The following is a 24,870-nucleotide window of genomic DNA, read 5'->3' as shown; positions in this document are numbered from 1 at the left end:
AAAATGAGTAGCTGGGCAGTGTCACTTACATCGCAGCTCTCATCCAAAGCAAGGGAAAAATAGTCGAAGCTGACTGCTCTGTTCTTAAGCTGAAGTTGCAGATTCCCCGCGATGTCCTCAACCCTCCTCGTTACAGTCCATCGTGAGAGAGGCACGTTCTCAAAAGCTCCCTTTTTCTCCGGGCATATTAGGGCAGCAGAGTCCAACAAACACTCCTTAATAAACTCCCCGTCAGAAAACGGTTTGCTTTTTCTTGCTATTTTGTGGGATATGACATAACTTGTCTTGACAGCTGCATCTCTGGATGTGCAAAGTTTAGTAAAAAGTCCTTGTTGGTTTTGCAGCTTAGCTAGCAAAGCATCCGACTCCCTTGCACACTCTTGATCAGACAAGTTCTTGTATTTCTCCTCATGTTTGGTCACGTAGTGGCGATTCAAATTGTAATCCTTGAACACAGCGACCTGTACACCACAAACTAAGCACACGGCTTTACCTTTGGCTTCTGTAAATAAATATTTAGCAGTCCATGTCTTGTTGAAAACGTGACATTCTGTATCGATTTTTCTCTTTTTGCCGTGGACTGACATGTTGAGGGCTAGCTTACCAGCATCACATGTACCTGCGCCTACGCATGTGCGCCACTACGTAAATATATAAAATAGATAATATATATAAAATATATATATATATATAAAAAACAATGGCAGTCTTTTCAAAATATAAGCAACACTGCCGTATTTCATGCACAGCATAAATAGACCTATTTTTTGATTTATGTTTTAATTTACTTGACCTCACGCGGGCCAGACAGGGACAGCCAACGGGCCGGATGTGGCCCGCGGGCCGTAAAATGCCCATGTCTGATGTAGGCGCAGCTTTCTAAAGGCTAATGTTGAGTTATACTTGATTGTTAAAGCTCCTTTTGCTTTCATCTGCCCTAAACTGTTTGAAGACAATGATATATGATGCATTCTTTTATCTAAAACAAAGGCAACCATTTTCTTCCTTTTAGTTCTCTTTAACTTTGTCCCACAGTAGAACAGCTGTAAGGGAACATTTTGACGGTTGACCCAGTGGTCCAGCCATATCTCCCTCTCCTCCACCACCCTACTCTCAAATCTCTCCCCAGTGTCTCGCTCCAGCTAAATTGCTTTACTGTGCATCCCATCGATTTCAATGGAGAGGCCATGATGAATGGCTTTAATAAAGCGAGGTGCAGTTCCCCAAATAAATGAGGGACCTGAGGATTTATTAAGCGCATCTGTATTTGGCTGGGAAATGAACACGGACCAGAGGGAGAGGCACGTTTAATGATGAATGCTTCTCTTTCTGCTTCCTCCCCAAAGTGTCACGACACCCTGGTGCAGTTTGGTGGCTTCTTGGCATCTAACCTCAGCACAGAAGACTACATCAAGAGGGTACCGTCAGTCGATGTCCTCTGCAACCAGTTGCACACGCCACACGACGCCGCCTTCTTCCTATCTCGCCCCATGTACGCACATCAGATTTTGGTGAGTGATCAGTCTTAACAGTATAGTGGTGTTCCAAACTCTTGTGAGCTGCCTTACTGCCTACATAAACAGCAACCTTCTAAGGCAGCTTCCAGACCTAAATGGATCCAAGACAAGTGTCTTAATTTGAAATGATCTACATTTAAATTTACATTTATTCATTAAGCAGATGCCTTTTTTTCCAAACCAGAGAAAATACTTAGAATTACTTAATTTACATTTTAAAATATATCCAAATACTAAAAATATTCCTCTTTTTGGCCATCTTTAGACTTTGTTGATTTTACTTTTACACAGTTGCTTTCTTTCTTTGGACCTTTCCAATCAGAATGTTATAGTATGTATTATATTATAATGCACTAGTAATAATTACTATTGTATAATAGTAATATTATTACTTCAACACATTGGCTTTGTATTGTTCAATGAATTGGTCCGATCACTTAGGCTAACCATTTATCTCTAATTGTTTGGCATTTCTTTATCAACTGAAGCGTGTGACTGTATTTACACCGATCAGCCACAACTTTAAAACTACCTGCCTAATATTGTGTAGGTCCCTCTCATGCCGCCAAAACAGCGCCAACCTGCATCTCAGAATAGCATTCTGATATGATGATATTCTTCTCACCACAATTGTACAGAGTGGTTATCTGAGTTACTGTAGACTTGGCCATCAGTTGGTTTGAACTGATGTTCTCTATTGACCTCTCTCATCAACAAGGCTTTTCTGTCAACAGAACTTCCCCACAATGGATGTTTTTTGTTTTTGGCACCATTCGGAGTAAATTCTAGAGATTGTTTTGTGTGAAAATCCCAGCAGTTATAGAAATACTCAAATCGGCTCCTCTGGCACCAACAATCATGCCATGCTCCAAATCACTGAGATAACATTTTTCCCCCATTCTGATGGTTTATGTGAACCTTAACTGAAGATCCTGACCCGTATCTGCATGATTTTATGAAAAGCACTGCTGCCACATGATTGGCTGACTAGATAATCGCATGGATGATTGTTTGTGCCAGACAGGCTGGTTTGAGTATTTCTGTAACTGCTTATCTCCTGGGATTTTCACACAAAACAATCACTAGAATTTACTCCGAATGGTGCCAAAAACAAAAAACATCCAGTGAGGGGCAGTTCTATGGATGGAAATGCCATGTTGATGGGAGTGGTCAAAAGAGAATGGCCAGACTGGTTTGAACTGACAAAGTCTACAAGTAACTCAGATAACCGTTCTCTACAATTGTGGTGAGAAGAATATCATCATGTCAGAATGTTATTCTGAGATGCAGGTTGGCACTGTTTTGGTGGCAGTAGGGGGACCTACACAATATTATGCAGGTGGTTTTAAAGTTGTGGCTGATCGGTGTAGACACGAAGACAATAATAAACGTTGTGTGTTGTAATTGGGTTGAATTGCAATAGAATGCAATAACGCAATTTTTTTTAAAAAATGTTTATGTATATTGTCGCATAAAGACTTGTGCATGACACCGCCTACATAATGAATATTCATACGGAGCTCATTTGGTGTGTTCTCACACCTCCGAATCCAGCTACAGCTCTCCTGGGAAGCTTAATGGGCACCCATCTCTCTTCACATCTAACAAGATTTACCGCCCCCTAATTCCACTTTCTAGCCATCTTCTGGCTGCTTTGTTGTGCTTGAGTGAATTATAATGCTAGCCTGCTGTCTTTGTTCTCCCTCAGTCCAAGTATGACGAATTGAAAAAGGCAGAGAAGGGCAACAGGCAACAACAGAAGGTGCATAAGTACATTGCGGCCTGCGAGCAGGTTATGGCCCCTGTACACGAGGCTGTCGTCTCCCTTCACTTGCCCAAAGTGTGGGATGACCTTCGACCCCAGTTCTACGCCACCTTCTGGTCCCTCACCATGTATGACCTAGCTGTCCCTCACAACGCCTACGAACGCGAAGCCAACAAGCTCAAGATGCAGATCAAGGCCATTGATGAAAACACAGAGATGGTAAGAAACACTTGGTTTGGTTTGTAATGGAATACTACCGTACTGCTTGACGCGTCTAATTGCTAGATAAAGCTCTGACAGAGTTTGACAGATAGGTAGGGCTGAACGATATGACAATATATAGTGGCAACGATATAAAGTGTCAATCGATAGAGATTTTACTATTTGGTGTGTATCGCAAATCATAATTATTCGCATGTGTATAATTATCAGTGGGCAGGACTTCACGTGAGACTGAGAGAATTGAAGAAACATGGACAGGGTTTTCCCTTCATTGCAAATTTTGGCAAATTCAGCATTCTTCTTTCTTTCGGTGCTTCATAAGCATTAAATGTGCTTCTCACGCACATCTGTGTTTCACTTGAGTTCAGCAAACTTCCCAATATTTGTGCTCTAGAGACAGGTGAGCACAGAGCGATATCACTTTCGCTATTCAATCTGGCTTCTCTCGATTACGCGTTGCAGACCACAAAACTTGCGTGATCCAGTTGAATTATACTATAATTTTTTTTTTTTTTTTTACCTTTAAAGCACTATAAATGAATTCAAAGAGCTATATATCCCAACAATCTAACCACCACTGATGAGGAAAATGGGTATAACACTGATATGTACAAAAATAAATGGGTTTTAAAATAAACATCATCATCCTTGTAAAATTCTGTTTGAATTATATTCGATATTAAAAAACAAACGGGACATGTTTGCCTTCAGATATTCACATAGTCTCTATAGAGACTACTTAAACCATGAAGAGCCTAACAAAGTGTTTATTTTAATGTTTTTACTTCTGTATTACCATCTTTTTATAGCAATGCAGCATAGAACATGAGTTTGAGGAAGGTTTATAATAATAATAATAATAATAATAATAATATTAATAAAATCGGTCAACTTCATATCAGATTGAAATGTGGTATAATGTGAAATTTAAGGTTGATTGAAACATATTGAGTGTGTGTCTTTGTCTTAATCTTTGACTTTGTCAAGTTCCAAATAAAGAGAAAATTATATAAGAGGAAGTAGTTTTCATTTATAAAGCATTTAATTCACTGGATTATCAAAAAATTACAGATTCTGCCTTTACTTTTTTTTACAAAATTCAATTAACTCTTGGCAGTCTTTGTGGATTGCATTGTGGGAGTCTCAAACACAGTGTGCTCTGCCCTTTACTTAGCACATTTTGCCAAATGTAGAAGGTTATCTGGGCTTTCTATGCAATACTAACTGTGCATTGCAAAAAAACAAATTTGCAAAAAAACAAATTTTTTTTTACCCACAATACTAACTAAAGACCTGCTTAATTTTGAGATTAAGATTACTATATTTTAAAAGAACCAACAACACGCTATCAAAGTGAATTTTTCCATGGGCATCCACCACTTCAGAAAATGCAAAATGTAGTTTATATTGAATATTTCACGCCACACAGCCCTCTGTGGCTCTCACGGCTATGCTAAAATATACAATTGTTTTGCCGCTTGACAAGGAAAGCCCAGACTCTTCTGTTGTTCATGAGGAGCTCTTTTCTTTTGCAGCCCATGAACAAGAAAAAGAAAGAGAAGGAGCGCTGTACTGCACTTCAGGACAAACTGCAGGAGGAGGAGAAGAAGCAGCTGGAGCATGTGCAGAGAGTGCTTCAACGCCTCAAACTGGAGAAAGACAACTGGTTACTGGCCAGTGAGTCCACCGATAATTCTAACAATCACAGCAGTACTCAAAGGCACTTTCTGTCACCACTTACTCCTGATTCCACTGTGTTCCCTTCTCAGAATCCACTAAGAATGAAACCATCACCAAGTTCCTGCAACTCTGCATCTTCCCCCGCTGCGTCTTCTCGGCCATTGACGCCGTTTACTGTGCTCGCTTTGTTGAGCTGGTGCACCAGCAGAAGACGCCCAACTTCTGCACCCTTCTGTGCTACGACAGAGTGAGTTCACTGGAGTAGAACAACCATTACAGGCACTTTACACCAATAGGGTACAAATTCGTGTCCTATTTTTTATTTTATTTTTTAAGCAAAAAAGGAAAGAATCTGGTGTTTTTTTTTTTTTTGTGTGTGTCAAATATAATAGTTCTCACTATTAGATATCACTAAAGAAATGTTACAAATATTCTCTAACCTTAACATGGCCAGTTGCAAGTTTTAAACCATATAGCAGTCATATATTTGAAAGTCTGTTTAATTCATATTAAATTAATTGTAAAATATTTTTAATTTTAATCGCCAAAAATGTAATATTTAATTGATTTTGTGCGCATGATTTTCCCATTCCTTAAAATTGTGACACCCAGGAATTGGACAATTTCTTAAGCATGCTGGCAAAACAAGTAAATCTTCCTTTTTCTTAAATTGTCCACAAATTTTAGTGTGGACAGCATTTGTAAAGCTCAACCTGTTAATGAAATAATTGTGTGTGAAATCATAATTCAAGTTTTATTCCTTAAATGTTTTGAAAATAAACATTCACTATCTTAAGTTAATCAGCATTTGTTCCCAAAATAGCTAGCTTAATTTAAACAAAATTTAAATGCAACCCTGATGACCATTTAATTTAGACTTGCATGATTGTGTGGTTAATTTGTACAATTATTTTATATGTATTGCTAAAACGTCTCAAATTTTGGTAACGGGATTATAAAAATTTCAAACCTCAAATAAAATGGGGGAAAAAGACACAAGAACAGTTTCTACTTTGTTTTTAAAGAGTTGCCAACCTTTTTATATATATATATATATATATATACCCAATTCATATAAAGTGCCACTGCTGACCTGTTTGCTAAGAATGTCATTGGCTACTGTTAAAGAGTTCGACTTGTAAGCTTTTAGGATTCAGTCTGTTAATGGGCTGCTCGCTTGCCCTCTTATCCGAATGTTTGAAGTATTTGTTCATCAGAGAGTCATGGGTCTGTTTAATAACAGCAGCAGTTCTTTCAAAGCCTACTCAATCACTCTCTCATTCCACACCCAGGTGTTCTCTGACATCATCTACACCGTCGCGAGCTGTACTGAGAATGAGTCCCGTCGTTATGGCCGTTTCCTGTGCTGCATGCTGGAGACTGTCACTCGATGGCACAGTGACAGAGCCATCTATGAAAAGGTACCATGAGCTTTCAAAGCAGACTGTCAGTTTAGTCTCCTGGTAAATTATTCTGTCAGTACTGTGTCTCCAGTGCATCATAGTCATGACTAAATTGGTATCTGTGAAAACAAGCTGACATAATCCAGAGCACATCCTCTTTCCTGACAGATCAGAGACTTTAAACGTTCATTACGAAGAAATGGATCTTTCAATTATCTTCTGATTTTACAAATTGTTTAAGCCATTTTGTTTTTTACCGAATGACCAATAGTTTTTTTTCTAAATCTGCCTTTTACAAACTTTAGATTATTATTTGTTGGATTGGCTTGTGTTGTTCTGTTTCCTTCTCTAGGAGTGTGGCAATTATCCAGGGTTCCTGACTATTTTCCGAGCCAGTGGTTTTGATGGAGGGAACAAAGCGGACCAGCTTGACTATGAGAACTTCCGGCATGTTGTCCACAAATGGCATTATAAATTGACTAAAGTTAGTGATTTACTCGTCTCACACACAAACCATGACAGTTAATCATATGACATATTAGTGCTGGGCAATGAAGTCAAAAAGTAAAATCTTGAAATTAATCTTTAGGCCTTCTTTAGGACTATATTCAATATATTTCTCAATGTTTATTTTAACATTTTTAATTCATAGTAAAAACAGCAATGTTTATTGTGATGCAAACAAACCATTTTGAAGGGTTTATTTGAAACACCAGTTTAATTGAAAGTGGGAGTTTATACTAGAGACGTTAGAAGAATTATCATACTTGCTATACAAATTTGTCTAGCCAAATAAAAATTGCATTTTCATATCGCCAACAAAATAATTGCAAATATGTCTATATATTGCATTGTGCTTCAACGCATTGAGCTGATGTGATCATGTGGGTGTCACAAGTTCTTCAGACATTTCTCCCTCTAAGTCCCCATAATCAATTATCATTTAATATTTATTGTATTTTTCTCTAAATGTGACTTCTTTCCTCAGGCATCAGTTCACTGTCTAGAGACGGGCGAGTACACCCACATCCGCAACATCCTGATCTTGCTCACCAAGATCCTGCCCTGGTACCCCAAGGTGCTGAACCTGGGTCAGGCTCTGGAGTGCCGTGTCCACAAGATCTGCCAGGAAGAGAAGGAGAAGAGGCCTGATCTCTATGCGTTAGCCATGGGGTAACTGAACCGAGAGCTGGCCTGCCTCAGTATTCTGAATGGCTTTCACCACACTGGTTTAGGGGGTGCAGTGCCATCTATCACTTTAAGGAGTCTAGCTGGTGGTTCTGGGAAATCTTAAGAGTTTTCTGTGTTTGAAGGGATATCTGCTTTTGTTTTAAGTTCTTGAAAATGTTCCTTGGCTGACTGAACCTATTACCCTGTATCCACCTGGTATTACAATGTGTTTTGGGTGATCCGATCACATGTGGTCAGGTGAGACACATCGCTGTTTACACCTGGTCGTTTAAATGCCTCTCCTGTGATCGCTTTTGCTCGAATTCAAAGAGGAGGGTCTCATGACCGCATACATTAATCTCTATGCCAGTGTGTTAATGCATGATATTAAAGCGCAACAATGTCAGAAAAGACAAAGAAAGGTTTCTCCCAGATGCGGTTGAAATTTTATCTAAGCACAAACGCAACATGTTAGGCAGAATTATCCATTATATTCACGTTTTACCTGTATTAAAGGAGCTTTAGGTGTTCATGCTGCTTATCTCATTTTGATATCAGACACACTAAAGAAGATCCTTCAATCTCTCGTAATTGTGTATGCATCCACTTTTACCATTTTCCAATCGGATGGTTATTTCCTTTTAAAATCCGCTCGTTAACGGCAAAGTTTAAACGCTTGTGTTAGTGCAGCGGTTAATTGAAAGGTGAGGGGCGGTGCTTCGCTGCTGCCAGGATGTATAGAGGATGGATTAGCGTTTACACCTCAAATGTGATGTGGCCACATGCATTTCTGTGTGTTTTTTTGTGATCCGATCACAGAATCTTTCAGACCCCATTTAGACCTGTTTTTAGGGCTGAACACATGTGATCTGATCTCCCGAAGCACATCTTAATACCAGGTGGAAACAGGTTCTATTGTAGGTGTTCACTAGGCTCCTATTGTATCTGTTGGTGATCTCATTATTATGAAGTTTTAGGCTGGTAGGTCTATGGCAGCCCCCTAGAATTGTTTAATAAGAAGCTATGAAACAAATCTATTCACCCAATAGAAGGTTCACTCAAAAATGAAAATTCTGTCATCTACACACACGTTGTTCCAAACCTGACTTTTTTTCTTCCGTGGAACACAAAACATGATAGGCAGTGTGTTAGTCTCGATCACTATCCACATTTATTGCATGCTTTCACATACAATGAAAGTGAAGAGAAGAAATTTGGATTGATACGATGGGACCTAAAAGACGACAATTTTCTTTTCCGTTTAATGATCTACAGGGATTTGCAAGGTGTCTCTTGGCAGGGGTCAGCCATATTAAGCTTCTTTTTTTTTGCTGCCTTTAGCCTGTGCTCTGCAGTGCGATTGATTAAATCTGTCAGGCTGGTGAAGACAGCCCAGAGTGTCTGGTAATCTCAGGCACATCAAAGGGAACAAGGCTGGTTGCGGAGGAGACTTGAAAGCTCATAATTCAACATGGTCTGTCAAGGCAGAATGGCACTAGAAGAGCCTCTTCATTGGTTCTTGATGAACACAGTTCATTCAGCTATTGCACTCTGCAAACCGGAAGGCCTTTGTCCTGACTTAAGGAGATCTTATTGGTAATCAAATTTAATGAGCCGTTGTGCTTCAATGGAGCTTGAATAAGTGACGAGGACTCGCGTATATCCAAATGCTTCCAGAGGGCAACTGACTGAACTGTTCTCCTGAATGACACAGAAGCTCTCTTGTATGAAATGTACATGAGACTTGACCCAACTGATTCCAGTAGAATTTGATTTTAGCATATTGCTAAGCTAATCACTTGATTAAATGTCACTAAAAACACATAGAATGCACATAAAAATATGCACATTTTTCATCAGTATTTTTATACATTTGTTATGCTGTCTTGCTAGACAGCTCTATATATTTTGGAACATAGCTGTTTAGTCTGAGCTGCTTACATCTTTTTTTAGAGGCATACAGAGGTTTTGGTGTCATCATTGAATAGCATGTTATTCGAGCAGGTTTACCCAAGTGATCTTTATTTTATTTTTATTTTTTATTGTCCTATCCTTCAGTGCAGAATTCGTAATAAGTGTTGACATGTACTTGTACTTTGTTGTGTGTTTATGCCACCAGTGGGATTTCTCAGTACACCTAGTCTTGTTGGGCAGATTTTGGACCTTTTCTTTGTAAAAACATGGAATCAACAAGAAACGAAAGAGGGAATCGGACCTTGTGTTAAGCCAATCTGTATTCAGAAAGTTATTTTGAAAACATTGTCTATTTTTGCAATTCCTCCCGTTGGCAATTGTGTGGCAAAAATGACACTTCAGTTTTAATAGAATTTATTTGATTTAGTTCAGTTATTTACTCTGTTAGTTTTAGGCCACATTCACACTAATCCAACTAATTAAACTAAAGTTTAAAAACAAAAACATAACCATGCTTTTAAAGTATGCGGTAATGGAGAGTGTTTTTGAAATGCTCCATTTTCGGTGGAAAACAGCGTTATGTTTTTTTAATTTATTTTGTATTTATTAATTTTTTTTACATTTTTAAATATTTATATTAAGATTTAATTAAATTATCAAGGCTGTCTAATGTTGTCACTGTCTAGTTGAATTTTTGTGTTTAAGGAATGTTGTAAAGGTTTAACGTTTTATACTATACTGTTTATCAAAGCTAACATTTATGTGTTTATTTTAGCTAGTTTTGGAAATATAGAAATTTATTTTAGTTTAGTTTCAATATTTCCTATTATGTTTTTTATTTTTGTCACCTGATAGTTTTAATTTTAGTTAGCAATTGTGTTTTGTTTAATTTGTGTTTCAGTTATTGATAAAACTAAACAATAATTGTCATACACCTGGCCTCAGCAAACACTGACCCTCTTGAGTATTTCTTTTTGAATCCATCCATTCTTGAGTGCTTGTGTTGAAGCATTAGACTTTTTATTACTGTCTGCCATGATTTTAACCTTGTATGTGACTTGCAGCTACTCTGGCCAATTGAAAGGCAGGAAAGTGCACATGGTGCCTGAAAATGAGTTCCACCATAAGGAGTTGCCAGTGCGCAGTGCCACGCCTGGCACGCTGCAAAACGGACCTGGCAACGTGGGGAAGCCGGCCGCCACCGCCTCTGCCATTGCTGGCAAAGGTGAGGAGGGAGCCATCGAGGATTCGGGTGAGTTTATTTGAATCATTTGAATGTACAAGAAACTAATTATTGCTATGAAGCATTTAGAATTGATTCGGGAGCATCTGGACTCATTTATCCATTTATTAAGGATGACTTAATGCTCATTTAACATCTACAAGAACGTTGCCATGGCATATCACACTCGCTGTGGGAATTGCCTCCCTGTGGCAGTTAATTACAATTACTGTGTATTGGGGTAAAACTGCTTGAAGATACTGGCCTAGCCTCACACACACACACACACACACATACACACACATTAGGGCTGTCAAATAAAAATTCATAATTTGAATATTCGTCGAATAAGAACAAAATAAAAAAAGCACATTCGAATGCTAAAACTGTGCATTTGATTTTTGGATGTGTGCCAAGATTGATCGCTTTCTTCTGCTTAAGTTATTTTTAATGAGACATACCATCTAAAATGGCGCTCATGCACGAGACGCTCAATAAAACAAAAACAAAGCGAAACAAAAATATTTGTCTAGCACACGTTTTCATAGAAAAACAAATGGATGGTTGCAAAAGGACATGTTCGGTTTGAACAGCCGTTACTGTAGGTGGAGGTACTTGGCCGTTGCATCTTGCTCTATTATAAGAGTTTCTCAGATTAAGCGATGAGTTTTGCTTTGTCAGGAAAGGAGTTCAACCTGGAAATGTGTGTGTCTTGAGATCCTTGCGTTCAGTTCCATTCAGTTGTTTCCATCTGTTTGAACAGCCCCTGGCCTGGGTTCATAGTATGAGCTGTTCACCACTAAGTTTATCCAAATACCACTGCTCTCTGGGAATATTGCTACCGTACATATGGCTGTAATGAATAAAAAACAATGTTGTATGTTTTACTTTTGACTTAACATTTGAGGATATGGACCAACTAAAACTTTTTGTTTATTATATGCACAATAGTTCAAATATAATTATCTTTTTTTAACAGCCATGAATGTTCTTTGCAATAAGTATGGTTTATGTATTTATTGCACCCTCTTGTGGACTAAGTAAACAATGTCAGTTTAAGAATCAGCTAAAATTAGAATATTTTTTTATATTTAATGTAAAAATTCAAATTGAGTTTCTCTGCTCAATTGACAGCCCTAACACGCATACCTTAACACAGGCACTAGTAAACCATAAAGACTTAAAGATTATACTGTTATATAGTCTTCAAAAACCTATTCGATCCATCCCAAGGCAGAAGTAACTTTCCAGTTTTAAATGAATAGGTCACCCAAAAATAAACTATTGAAAATTACTCTGCTGACTTAGTTATTTTGAAGGATGAATATGGTGTTGTAGTTCACACAATGTAAGTCAATGGGGTCCAACTCTTTCAAGCTCAAGCTTCTCTCATGAACGTGCATAGGAGAGCTGGGTTTAAGTAAATCTTTTTTGTAAATAAGTACTCAATTTTTGCTTTATCACCCAAAGCGATTTTATCGCCTCAGAAGTCATGCACCCACTCGAGTTTGTCCTTTTTGGAGCTTGAAAGTTTTGGACCCCATTGACTTACATTTAAATGGACAAAAATACGTAAAATATTCTTCAAAAAATCATTGTGTTCCACTGAGAAAATAAACATGTATTAATTTGAGATGGTTTAAGGGCAAATAATTGATGAGAGAATTTTTATTTTTGCATAAACTATTCCTTTAAGGTTATGATAAACTATATTAGAGTGCATTACCTTTGACTATTTACTGTTATAAAATGCGCGTTGTGCTTCCCCCATTTATTTATTTTTTGCCCTTTTACATAAATCTCAAAGGACATGTTGGGTGGATAAATAATTAAATTTATATGAAGCACAATCTCTGTTTCATGCACTTTTAATGAGCTTTCAATGGCTTATGAAGGATGCATGCAATTTCCCAGCATGCTTAATGCCCACATCAGTGGCTAGCGTTATGGAGCATGTATTTAAATCAAGAGCAAATTCAATAACTCACACTTGTTTACAAAAAATGCATTTTACCTTTATTTTACTTAAAATTTTTTAGTCTCATTGTTATTAGGTGTTCAAAGTGCAGAGGCCCTTTTGTTTTTCTAAGGATTATTATTATGCCCAAGCACTGAATGTGCAGAGCCCCTATTGTTCTAAGGATTATTGGGGCCAAGCAGTAAATGGGCAGAGGCCCTATTATTCTTCTAAGAATAATTATTATAAGGGCCTTAGCACTGAAAGTGTGATTCCCTATTCTTCTATGGATTATCATTAGGGCCCAAGCACTGAAAGTTCTGTACTGAAATATCTGTAGCACCACCTAGAAGATGGGCATGTTCGAGGGTCTCAGTAGTGCATCCCTTTTTGAGCTACCTTCACCAACCTTTGTACACGTGTAGATCTCATCAAGCCGGATAACTTTCATTCTGATAGTCTTAAGATCCACCCAACAGGAAGTTGGCCATTTTGGATTGTTTGAAAAATTCATTTTCTGGAATTTGAAATACTCCTCCAAGGAATTTCATGTTGTAGATACCAAATGTGGGCAGCAACATGCCAAGACATTGATGATGCTAAATTGCAAATGGATTCTTTATTTATCGAACATTGTTGCCATGGTGACTTGATAAATTAACGTAAAGAAATGGGAAAAGGTAGTGTCTCATATCATCTTCGTGGATCGTGCGATTTACATCAAAATTGAGCCAATTATTTGGCCTTGCGTACCCTGATTGCATTGATGGAAGTGTATCCCTCTTATATTTATCTGTATTGATTCAAATATTTTTAGAATAATGTCAAGAACCAAACCAGTTTAGAGAGATTCTTTGGTCAATATCATAATCCTAATTATCAAAAACGGTTTGAGCTTGTGAATTATTGTTGCAACGGAACATGAAAACATACACTAAAACGTACTAAGTGGGCATGGCCTCTTTTACTTAAATGGTTAATACTTCTGAACGGAATGAGATATTGCCTCCAAATATAGAAGTCTTATGTACGGGGTCATTTGCACACCTCTGCTTCTTGGTGGCGCTATAATAATCAAAAATATAAAAATGCCTTTAACTATTTTCGTTGGTTCAATCAACTTGAAATTTTGCTTGCGGTGTCTTTGTCCAAGGTGTATGAGGACAGTCACGTATCTTGAAAAACATGGCCGCCATCGACCAATCAGTTTTCAGCAGCTGTTATTTAGGGTTAAACGAGGCCTATCGGAACTAAACCTGGTAGGCCTATTTGTCTCTTGGCCCAAGAGGTCTATACAAAATTGGCCATCAGGAGGCACTATCTTGTTTTACATGTAAATCATTGTATATACCGCTGTGTTTCACACAGAAACATGTTATTTATACCATATTATAGATCTCCTTATTCTGAACAACTTTGCCTCAAGAACCATTAGTGTGAAAACATTGTTCGTTATTTGAGATTATTAAAATACTTTTTTCAAAGTAGTCCTATGTTGTTCATCCTATCGGTACCAAACCAGTTCAGAAAGATCCTCTGGTGTCCCAACATCAGTAATTATCAAAACATTTTCCATGCACCGTTGCAACAATACGCCAAAATGTAATGAGTGGGCGTGTCCTTTTTATTTTATAAGGTCAAAACTCTTGAACGGTATGAGATCACCTTATTAACCTTATGTTTCAGAAAATGAAGGCACTTTATCATTGTTTTAGGTGCTTACACACTGTCTAATTAATACTTTATCTATTACATGTGTACCTAAAGGACCTTAAAGGCTTAAACCGCTGCTTGCAGTTATATTTATTATTATTTTCTCCGCTAAAACTGACCATGGAGACCAAGCCGTAAGGCCTAGAGGCTTGAAACTGGAACTTTGAAACTATAGTTGAGTCTGTTCCTGTGCTTAGTCTTGATTATCGTCATAGATGAAAATGTCACTTCACATAAATATGTAGATCAAATGGCAGCAGTTCATTCAGTGCATGTTTACCCAAATAAGGATATTCCTTGTCCACATCACACCAGAAATGTGACAGTGTTGTCTTTGTGTAACTCATCTTCAAGTTGTAGTCTGAGGACACATCCAGCAGATTTTCCTGCAGTCTGGTAGGAATGTTGTTGTTTGTACCTTGAGTCATGAAAGGATTACACACCCAGTCAAGTTTGGCAGACTTGTTTTCAATGTCAGGGAAGTAGGAGTTGAACGCACTGTTGAGTTTGGATAAATGTGTGGTTTCTAGTTGCACCATAGGAGCTCTGTCAACATCACCTGTAGAAAGGTAGGTGTCAAGCTGCTGGAAACAACTTAAGTCCCTATCTTCACATTTCATCTTCCAGAGTTTGATCTTCATGAATCCACACACTTTGTCATAAATGTTTAGAATGTGTGTGTATTTACCTTGCAGAGTTAGATTCAGGTTGTTCAGTTTGTTGAACCCATCAGCAAGATAGACATGATGGCCTACCCAATCGGTGTCCTCAAACACAGCCACAAGGGGGTGTGAGTGCTCTGATAGAAAAGCACTCACTTCGTCGCTCATCTCAAAAAGCCCATGTAGTTTTCCCCCCTCGATAGCCAATGTACATCAGTGAGAAGCAGTAGCTGCTGGTGCTCAGTCTCACTGTCATGACGGAGCCTGTCAAACAGTCTGTGATTCAGAGGCCTGGACTAGATAAAGTTAATCACTTTCACTTCATCATTCAAAACATCATGTAAATCAGGACTCATTCTCTTGCTGGCCAGTGCATCCCTGTGAATGATGAAAGTGAAAGTGATTCCACTCATCGTTGGGGTTGACCTCCTTTATTTGGGCAAGTAATCCTTTCACCTTCTCAAGTCATTGATGCCGCACCATCAGACTACTAGACTAGTACAAGATTTCCAATACAGATTGTGCTGTGAGAGAAAGCTGTCAATAACGTGAAACGTGCTCCCCGTTAGCTTATTGCAGAACAGAATGTGCTCATTAAATTCTGAAATGTCTCTGTATTGCACAAACGCAATCAACTGGGCTTCCCCGCTGACATCGGCCGATTCATCCAACTGCAGAGCAAATGAACCAGAATGTTTCAACTTTTCCACCACTTGATCAACAATATCAACGGCCATGTCATCGATCCTGCGGTGCACAGTGTTACATGACAATGGTACAGTCTTCAGAGCATCAAATGCTTTCTTATCAATCATTGTTTCTGCAAGGAAAAACAGCAGCAGGAAAAATTAGCTCCTAAAGCTATAGTATACAGCTTTTCGATCTTGGCCACAAATACCGACACAGCATATGAGGCTTCCAATGTTTGGTTGATACTGCAGTTGCTTTCTTTAATTTCTCTTGACTTCCCTTAAATTCCGACAGCTTTCTATGGTCTTACCCACACAGGAAAAATGCTTGGTAGTGAGGTGCTGTTGTAAATGGGCTGGTTTCATGCTATTATTTGAGAGCACATTGCCGCAGAGGAAACAGTGGCTGAGGTGGCTCCGTAGGTGTGGATTTGAAACCAAAGAGTACATACTGTTCATGAAATTGACGATACTTTGACTTGTCAACTTTCTTTATTTTCTCCATGTGTTCACTTGACCTGCCGCTAGCATTGCTGTTTCTTGAAACAGTGCACGTTTTCAGCCATTGATCCATAGCTATTGTCTTCTACTCAAAGCTAGCTGCCTGTTACCTGAAATCGTGAGTGACTCTGGCACTCAGCCGCGGAGGAGCGAGCGATGGTCAACTGGTGGGAAGTGGCCAGGGTGAATAAAAAAATACACACCAAAATTAAAGTAAATAATTGTCCTATAAATTCAAAATGGACTGGAGATTTCACACCAGTGATCTCGGTAAATGTTTTCCTTTCTATTGAGATATAACTTGAACATATATATTGTTTGGAAATATTTTCCCCAATATTTTTTTATTTGTATTTATTTTGCTAAATCTTCCCACATACCCCCTGGGGACTGCCTGTAGGCATACTTCGGTTGGGAAACACTGTGTTTTGAACATGTGCGTTCCTCCACACAACATTGAAAGTAATGACATTACATTTTACAAAGAACAGCACCAACCAATTGTGTGCTGACAATCTCTTTATTTGAAAATGCAGGATAGTCAACTAATTCTCTGTATTAAAAAATAAATACATAAATACAAAATTGTCCACCAGAAGATGCTATCACATGTCACATGAATGGTTGTATATTCTATAGTGTTTCACAAGCTTTTACATATCATATGCCAGACCTCTTCATTTCAAACAACTTACCCTCAAGAATTATTGATGTCAAAAAAATTATTTGTTACATATTTCACATTATTTAAACAAATGGGTGTGGCATCCTCAAAGAAACCCATTTTAATTACTCATTAAATATTCATATGCGGAATATGCTTGAACGTTTCTTGAACATCAGGCAATAGGTGATGCTATAACAGTCAAAAATATTAAAAGTACCAGGGGCAGACTGTCAAACGGGAGCATCGGGCATTTTCCTTTGCTGCACAAGTACCAGCCCGTCCTACAGGCAATGTAGGCAGCTGCCCTGGGCCCCAACATGCCTGCACAGACCCCTTAACAAAATGAAAATTAAATAAACTTTGCAAGGTAAGCCAATACAATGGCTTTTATTTTGAAACATTTTTATGGATTTTATTTTGAAATTACTTGGACATCTCATATATATTCATATCCAAATGAACGCTTTAACGCTGTACCTCGCGTGGACCACATTAAGCTGTGGGGCTTGAACCAGCATCATACTGATTACCAGATTACCAGTTATGTGCGTAGACCACTACACCACCACCACTCCATATATAGCAAGTCAGTCGATAAGCTGTTATTTTGGTGCTGTTATACAGGCTATTGATAGTCTACTGAATGTTTGTTGAAACACTGTTTACTAGCTATAGCAAGCCAGTTGATGAGTCCTTATAGTCAGTTAAATATCTACTTGGGACCATCAAAATAAAGTGTTACCAATGTTAGTGGCTCAGTGGATTTGTTTGCAACTTAATTGCCTATCTTTTTTTTTTTTTTTTGGCCATGAAACAAAACATTTCTACTCAAAATAAATGGCTTTAAAATATAATTTAAGCCATGCCCTATATTTTGTCTTTATTGCCATCATGGCTGAGAAAGATGTCTCACAAAGATATGTGGTTTGGAAAGGCAACAATATTCTCATGGCCTGAAGAGCAACCTCCCTGTACTCCTTTTCAACCGTGGGCCAAATTTCTGCTGGGGTCTGCTGATTAAATCTCATCCTGAGAGTGTGATCACTGGACAATTCAAAACGTTAATCCTCAGCCTTTCCGCTGAGGCCACTGGCCATCACATCACAAGAAAAGTAATCTCGAACCCAGTCATATTTTTCCATGTCAATGTCTATGAAATAGTGAATGAAATGTTAATTGAGGAGAGATGAGTGGTAACTGTGTCAAGCATGAAGTCCACTTCCATAATGTTTGTGTCCAAAAATTCAGATAGATTTGGAAACATGTCAGTGATGCCTGTTTGTAGTTTACGTATCCACAGATCAGGTTTTTCTCCTGAATGCACTTTTGTCACTTGCCTCCAATATTGTGGAATAAGACCCTTGAATAGATGAAGTCCGTTGAGACCAAGGACGAAGATTCCAAACCAATGTTCAATCCAAATTTATGCCCTTGGTTGAGACTACTAAAGTTCTTCAGGTTAGGCCAGTTTTGCCATCCACTGTTGGGTCGGAAAAGAACAATGCCAGGTCAGGTTTATGTGCTTTTAAAAAGTCATGGTGCTAATACCGCAATTTTAACACTCGTTCAAACTGTCGTGCGTTAGAGCCATTGCACCTCCGAATAGAACAGTAGCCGATCGTGAGCTGCCCCCATCTCCATGCATAGTTTTTCGAAGAGACATGACTTCAGTGGTCTTAATGAAGTTCACAGCCGCTGCTGCTACTACTGCTTCCAAAACATTGTGCAGGTCAGGTGCCAAATTGTTATGCATGTGCTAGACAATGTAGCATACAGTGAGTGGCTACGATCTTTGGATTTATGGCTTGAGTTCGGGTGACAGCTTCACTCTTTTGCCCAGTCATTGCTGCCGCTCCATCAGTGCAGAGAGACACACTCTTTACCCAGCTCAGATGTTCTTCTACCATGAAAGCCTCCAACATTTTGAAAAGTTTCTCACCCATAGCTCTCCCTTTGAGTTCTTTGGAAAATAAAATATCTTCCAAAACTTTACCATCACATGAATATTGAACGTACAGTAACAATACTCTGCTAACGTCAGTGCATTCATCAAGCTGAAGTGTGAACTGCTCACGCGATCGCAATTTTTCAGTCAGTTGAGATTTCACATCAAAAGAGAGGTCCTTGATCCGTCTGCCTACTGTATTGTTGGATAGTGGTATGGATTTAATCTTGTTGGCCGGCCTCACTCTGCACATATCCACTGCTGCTGGAAGTATTAATTCCTCCCCAATCGTGTGAGTCTTTTTATACATTTGGCTTTTCGCTGGGATGCAAGATAAGATGCTTGGTGCGCTTTCTTGGGAATTGTCGTGATGTTAGTAGTACCTTTTGCTTTACATATTATTCATTCTTTCTCTGGAAAAAATCCTCACTTTTATTTGCATGCTCCGGATAAATTGTTGCGAGATGTCGGTTGAGTTTATATGGTTTCAGTACTTCAAGCACAATCTTAAAGCACAACGTGCACTGTGGTTTGCCGTCACTATATTCCATGTACGAGTTGTCAAAGTTTCGCAATTAAATTTTTTTCATGCTAGACTCTTCAGTATTAACTTTCTCTGTTAAGAGACTACATCTATCTAAAAACGTATCCATTTGAAATAGCCATACGCTGATAAAGCCTAAGACTAACAGTACTGTACACTACAGTATATCAACGGATGTCTTTGTTTGGTAATGTTGCAGCTTAGTGTGCTGTGTATAATTGATTAAATGTATTAATATTTCAAATTTGTGTACATCGTATTTCAAAGGTTGACAATCCAATTATACTAAAATTACAGGTAAAATTAATAAAAAAAAATATAATGTTCTATAATTTATATGTGGCCCCAGGGGGATTGTCCCTGTAATAAGTGCACACTGTAAGTCGCTTTGGATAAAAGCGTCTGCCAAATGCATAAATGTAAATGTAAATGTAAATGTTTTCTTTCAACACAAAATGTGAAATTGAGCCTGAAAATGAAATCAACGAGCCGGTGTGGTGTGTTGCTTGCCGGGTTTGGTGGGCTACACTGGGCCAGAAAGTCCAGGGCCACGTTTTAGTCCTAGTCCGCCCCTGAAAAGCACTATATCTCTATGATAAATTTTCCTGATGTTGATGAATATTTCATTCCTTTCACTACATTTGAGGTGCTTATTGGCTGGCTGAATAATGGTTTATATCTTGTAACACATGCACTCAAAGTTCCTGTGCTGCTTAAACCCCGTTATATGCTATATTTCCATAACAATTACATTTTTGCAGTGCCTTTTAAGGCCTAGTTCACCCTTAAATTAAAATTGTGTCAACATTAACGCACCCTCATAGTTTTAAATCCATATGACATTTTCCGTGGAACAAAAAAGATGTTATGCAGAATGTTTGTCTCATATTTCTACTTTTATTCCAACTTTTTTTTCCATATAATGAAAGTGAATAGTAACTGAGATTGACCACTTTGCCTAATATCTCCATTTGTGTTCCACGGAAGAAAGTCATGTGGGTATGGAACAACATGAAGTTGTGAAAATAACAAAATGTCCATATTTGGGTGAATAATTCCTTTAAATGATGATACAGTAAATGCAATAAATTGCCATCACTCTTTGTCTATCCTTTTTGTGATGTCCGTATTGTATTTACAGATAAATCCAAGGACAAATCTCAGGCGGCTCAGAAAACTACCAGCAAAAACAGCACGGCAGCAAATAAAGTGAGCAGCAGCAATGGAAACAGCACTCCTAACAGGTACTTCACCCAAGACCCATCTCTGCACACCGCTCAAGCTCCCTAACGCTAGTGTGCAGCTGTAGCAGAAAATGATGTACTGCTCTCATCTCTTATATAACGTTATTAAAAGTTGAAGCCCTGGGGTGCGAAAGTTTATCAGGGGCTTATTATTTCAAACTACTCACCAAATAAATCAGTCCTTTATCAAAGTCTACCTTCTTTATGAACTGTGTAATCAAATTGAACAGTGTTCCAGGCAAAAATCCTGTTACAATTCTATTAAATTGAGCAATTGTGGTGAGAAATGCCTTGAAAAGAGCTATCCCCTAAAAGGCATGGCTGTTATGACACAAAATTGCACGATGGCCCACCAAATTGGCTGTGTAAAACATCATTTTGAAAGAAATATTTCAATGGAGTCTTGTGGAGGCCAGAGGTAAAAAGTTCCTGTTAATTTCCATTCAGGAAGTTTGTGAATTAGGGGTGTAAAAAACATCGTATGATACGACGCTCACTATACAGTACCATAACAAACAGCTATAGTGTAATTAAAACTAAGCAGAGCAACATTGCGAGCTGTGAAACGGTCTTCTCCTTGAGCGCTCACAGGAAAACAGAGCAACATATCTACAGTTCAGAGGCGAGAAGATCGATGGCAAACGCAAAGTAGATTGTAGCGTTACAGCTTGTCGAATTCGCCAAATAACGGTGTCATGTCCCGGCGCTACAGTACATCAAACATTTATGCCGACATCACCTTGCAAGTCGGTGAATTTGCTATGCAGAAACAGCAGCAGCAAGTTTAACAGCCGCCTTTCCAAGCTGATATGGATCATGACACGCAGCAAGATGCTCATAAGTAACAAAAACAAGCTTATTCAAAAATCTGTCATCGTAAGAATCCTGCGATTACATGAGACTTATTATTCACTGGTTTTGACATTAAAATGTAAACTGGTATGAATACAACACTTACGCATGTTATAAGCCAGTAATAACGGCAGTAAAGTTTACATGCAAAGTGAAACTGGCAGAAGAGGTTAAAAACGTATGTGCGCTGATTGGTTTTTGCTTAAGCCGCTAAATAATATTGGATTATATACATAAATTGCAAAACCAGAGGTCAGGTTTCTCTCGAGTTTTGTTTTCACCACTAAATAACTGAACGTTTTTTTTCCTTGCTACAGTCACTCTGGGGGCTTTCAGACAACAAGACATGATTTTCTATAAAGCTGATTTGGAACGATGTGTATTGTGAAAAGTGCTATACACATATAAAATGACGAGTGTAGACAAACATGATATTTGTGAGTTCACGAGTTTTTCTCTTTATAATCAATCAAAATAAATGCAGTGCTGTTGTTTTAAGTTAATTTATTATAGAGTTTTACTTTTTGTTGCCAATATCAGACACTGTGTCATTTATGATTTAAAAAACATTTACGTCGCGTCCTTGAATAAGTTTGAGTGAAAGTGGATTTGCAGGATTTGCGCTGTTTGTTTTTAAACCGTAACGTATAGAGAAGCTCTGCTCCGTATCTCATCGCATATTGAAATGTGTGAATCATTACATGCATAGTGTGAATGGGGTGAGTTTGTAATGGATTTCTCAGTGTTGTAACTTTGCTTGGTGTGGTCAGGGAAAGTGGCATAGTCAGGAATTTGTAATTCACCTGAGATGAGAGGGCGGGGAGGTCACGATGTGCTCTGCTTGAATAATGAAGGAAACTGTTAATGTTATCACATTCACTCCTGTAAATCATGGGGAAACCCGTGGTTTAATATCAGCATTTTTATTGAAATGGTCATAATCTAGCTTAATGTAATATTAAAGTAGTCCTTTGATTTCTGTATTTTATAATGCAATTAAATGTATTAAAACATGTATAAATAAATTGATCAAATGAACAAATAATAATTAAAACGTACAGTGGAATGGGCATTAGGGTTGCTAGTAACACTGTTGCAGATTTAGCCTAAATTAAGTTTATAACTCCGTATCGTCTTGCTAGTTTGAGACATAATGTTGGTTTATAGTTATTGATAAATGTTCTTTTATATTTTCCATTAATTAAATACATTTTTAATTGGTCTTTTATTACAATAACTTTGGTCATGTGGTTGAATGGTTACGTTTGATGAATGCTGGCAACATAACTTTGTGTAAAAATAAAAAGAATTGAATGAGATTTATTTTATAACATTTGTGTGTATGTGTGTGTGTATGTATATGTATGTGTGTGTATGTATATATATTTATTTATTTTAATAAAAAAAATGTATGAAGTAGAAATGTTTCTTATTTAGTAATACATTTTTATTTAATATCAATTCAACAGATGATCAACAAATAATGTGGCCAAAATCCCATTTAAAGGAAGAGAATACTCATGTTTGTGTTGGCTACTTTTCATGCCGTTTATTTTGTGTTGGATAAGAGTTTATCTAACATATACATTAGTTCTCACTCCAAAAACACACATGATTTCTTGCTTTTTGTTTCTTTAAAAAGTAATTGGACTCAGATTTGAACCATATTCATGAAAAAAAGGGACTTCTGTAACATTTTACAAGCAGCTCCAATTCGTTGTGACTGAGGTAAATCAAAAAAACATATCAAAGTAAATATGGCCTTTTGTTGTTTCAAGGCTGTCTGACAGTGTTTTCCAAGGGATTCATTACTTGCACTATAAAAGATTCTTTGCCAGTGCTGAATGAAAGCCAGGAAAATATATTTTGGTCTCTTTGTAATGGTTTCAAACCTAAGAAAGAAAATGGCAAAATTGAGTACACTTCAATTCTTCCGTGGTCTCTCCACAGCACTAAAGGAAGCAAAGAGAAGGACGAGAAGGAGAAGACCATAAAGGAGAAAAAGGAGAAGAAAGAGAAGAACCCGGGGAGCACTCCAGAGGCCAAGGCAGGAGGAAAGGAGAAGCAGAAAGAGGAAAGATCCAGCAAGGAGGATAAGCCCGTCGATGTCAAGGAGAAGGTGCCCAAAGCTGACAAGGACAAGAGGAAGGAAGATAAGAAGGAGGAAAAGACCAAAAACGATGGGAAGTCTGCCGAAAAAGAGTGGTCTAAGGAACGTGACGTGTCTAACGACAGCAAGATCAAGGAAAGCAGTAAGGTGGAGAAGAACGCTGGGGCCGGGATCCTGAAGTCCATTGTGCCAAGACCTGAAGGAGTTGAGTCAGAACGGGGTAAGACCACTCTAACCTTGTTTGCTATAACAACCTCAAAACAAATTGACTGGGTTCGATTCTCTGGTTCATTAGACTTCTGGGACAGTGTTGTTTGAAAAAAAAAAACCTGACTTCATTGATTTATTTTTCCAAAGAACTCGCCATAAGCAAGAGTGCCTACATTTAAAACTAAAGGTCGGAGCAAACAAACCAGATTGACTATTTCAATTAAATGGTACAGGAATAGTTCACAAAAAAGTGTGTTTTTTTTTTTTTTACTCACCCCAATGTCATTACATATTATATTCTTTCATTTGTAAAACACAAAAGTTAGGCTGAATGTCCGAGCGGCTCTTTACCTTCTTGTAAAGTGAATAGTGATTTATGCTGTCAAGCTTAAAAAAAATGACAGGGCAAGATAAAAGCACCATTATAGTCATCCAAATGTGCTAATTTCCAAGTCTTAAGTCAAACGATAGCTTTGTGTGAGGAACAGACCCAAATTAAGCTATTCTCTAATAAATATTCCTTTTGTGATGTGTCCCAGATGTTTATAAATTTCTTCTGGTGAACAAAAACTAAGATTTTTAGAAGAATATTTCAGCTCTGTAGGTTCAAACAATGCAAGTGAATGGGTACCAAAACTTTTAAGCTCCAAAAGCACAAAGGCAGCATAAAAGTAATCCATAAGACTCCAGGGGTTAAATCCATATCTTCAGAAATTATATGATAGGTGTGGATAAGAAATATAAATATTTTAGTCCTTTTTACTATAAAGTCTCCTCCCTGCCCAGTATGGCAATATGCACATAGAATAAGAAGTGCCAAAAAGTTGTAGATTTTTGCAAGTGGAGATTTATTGTAAAAAGGACTGAAATATTGGTCTTTAAC

At 38.0% G+C, this 24,870-nt stretch overlaps 1 protein-coding gene across 1 annotated transcript in view; it reads left to right on the top strand.

Annotated features, from left to right (window-relative positions):
• thoc2 (THO complex 2) overlaps nucleotides 1-24,870 on the top strand; it is a 91,290-nt gene that overhangs the window by 52,802 nt on the left and 13,618 nt on the right. Inside the window, exons 22-31 of the mRNA XM_052149649.1 lie at nucleotides 1,347-1,511; nucleotides 3,226-3,501; nucleotides 5,040-5,181; nucleotides 5,274-5,431; nucleotides 6,477-6,605; nucleotides 6,940-7,071; nucleotides 7,576-7,760; nucleotides 10,736-10,923; nucleotides 20,713-20,815; nucleotides 23,618-23,997. Coding sequence (XP_052005609.1) covers nucleotides 1,347-1,511; nucleotides 3,226-3,501; nucleotides 5,040-5,181; nucleotides 5,274-5,431; nucleotides 6,477-6,605; nucleotides 6,940-7,071; nucleotides 7,576-7,760; nucleotides 10,736-10,923; nucleotides 20,713-20,815; nucleotides 23,618-23,997 — 1,858 coding nt within the window. The remainder of the gene's footprint in view (nucleotides 1-1,346; nucleotides 1,512-3,225; nucleotides 3,502-5,039; nucleotides 5,182-5,273; nucleotides 5,432-6,476; nucleotides 6,606-6,939; nucleotides 7,072-7,575; nucleotides 7,761-10,735; nucleotides 10,924-20,712; nucleotides 20,816-23,617; nucleotides 23,998-24,870) is intronic.

Source organism: Xyrauchen texanus, chromosome 19 (genome assembly GCF_025860055.1).
Source record: "Xyrauchen texanus isolate HMW12.3.18 chromosome 19, RBS_HiC_50CHRs, whole genome shotgun sequence".
NCBI lineage: Eukaryota > Metazoa > Chordata > Actinopteri > Cypriniformes > Catostomidae > Xyrauchen > Xyrauchen texanus.
The sequence above is the reverse complement of the archived record's forward strand: the minus strand, read 5'-3'. Positions and strand labels throughout refer to the sequence as shown.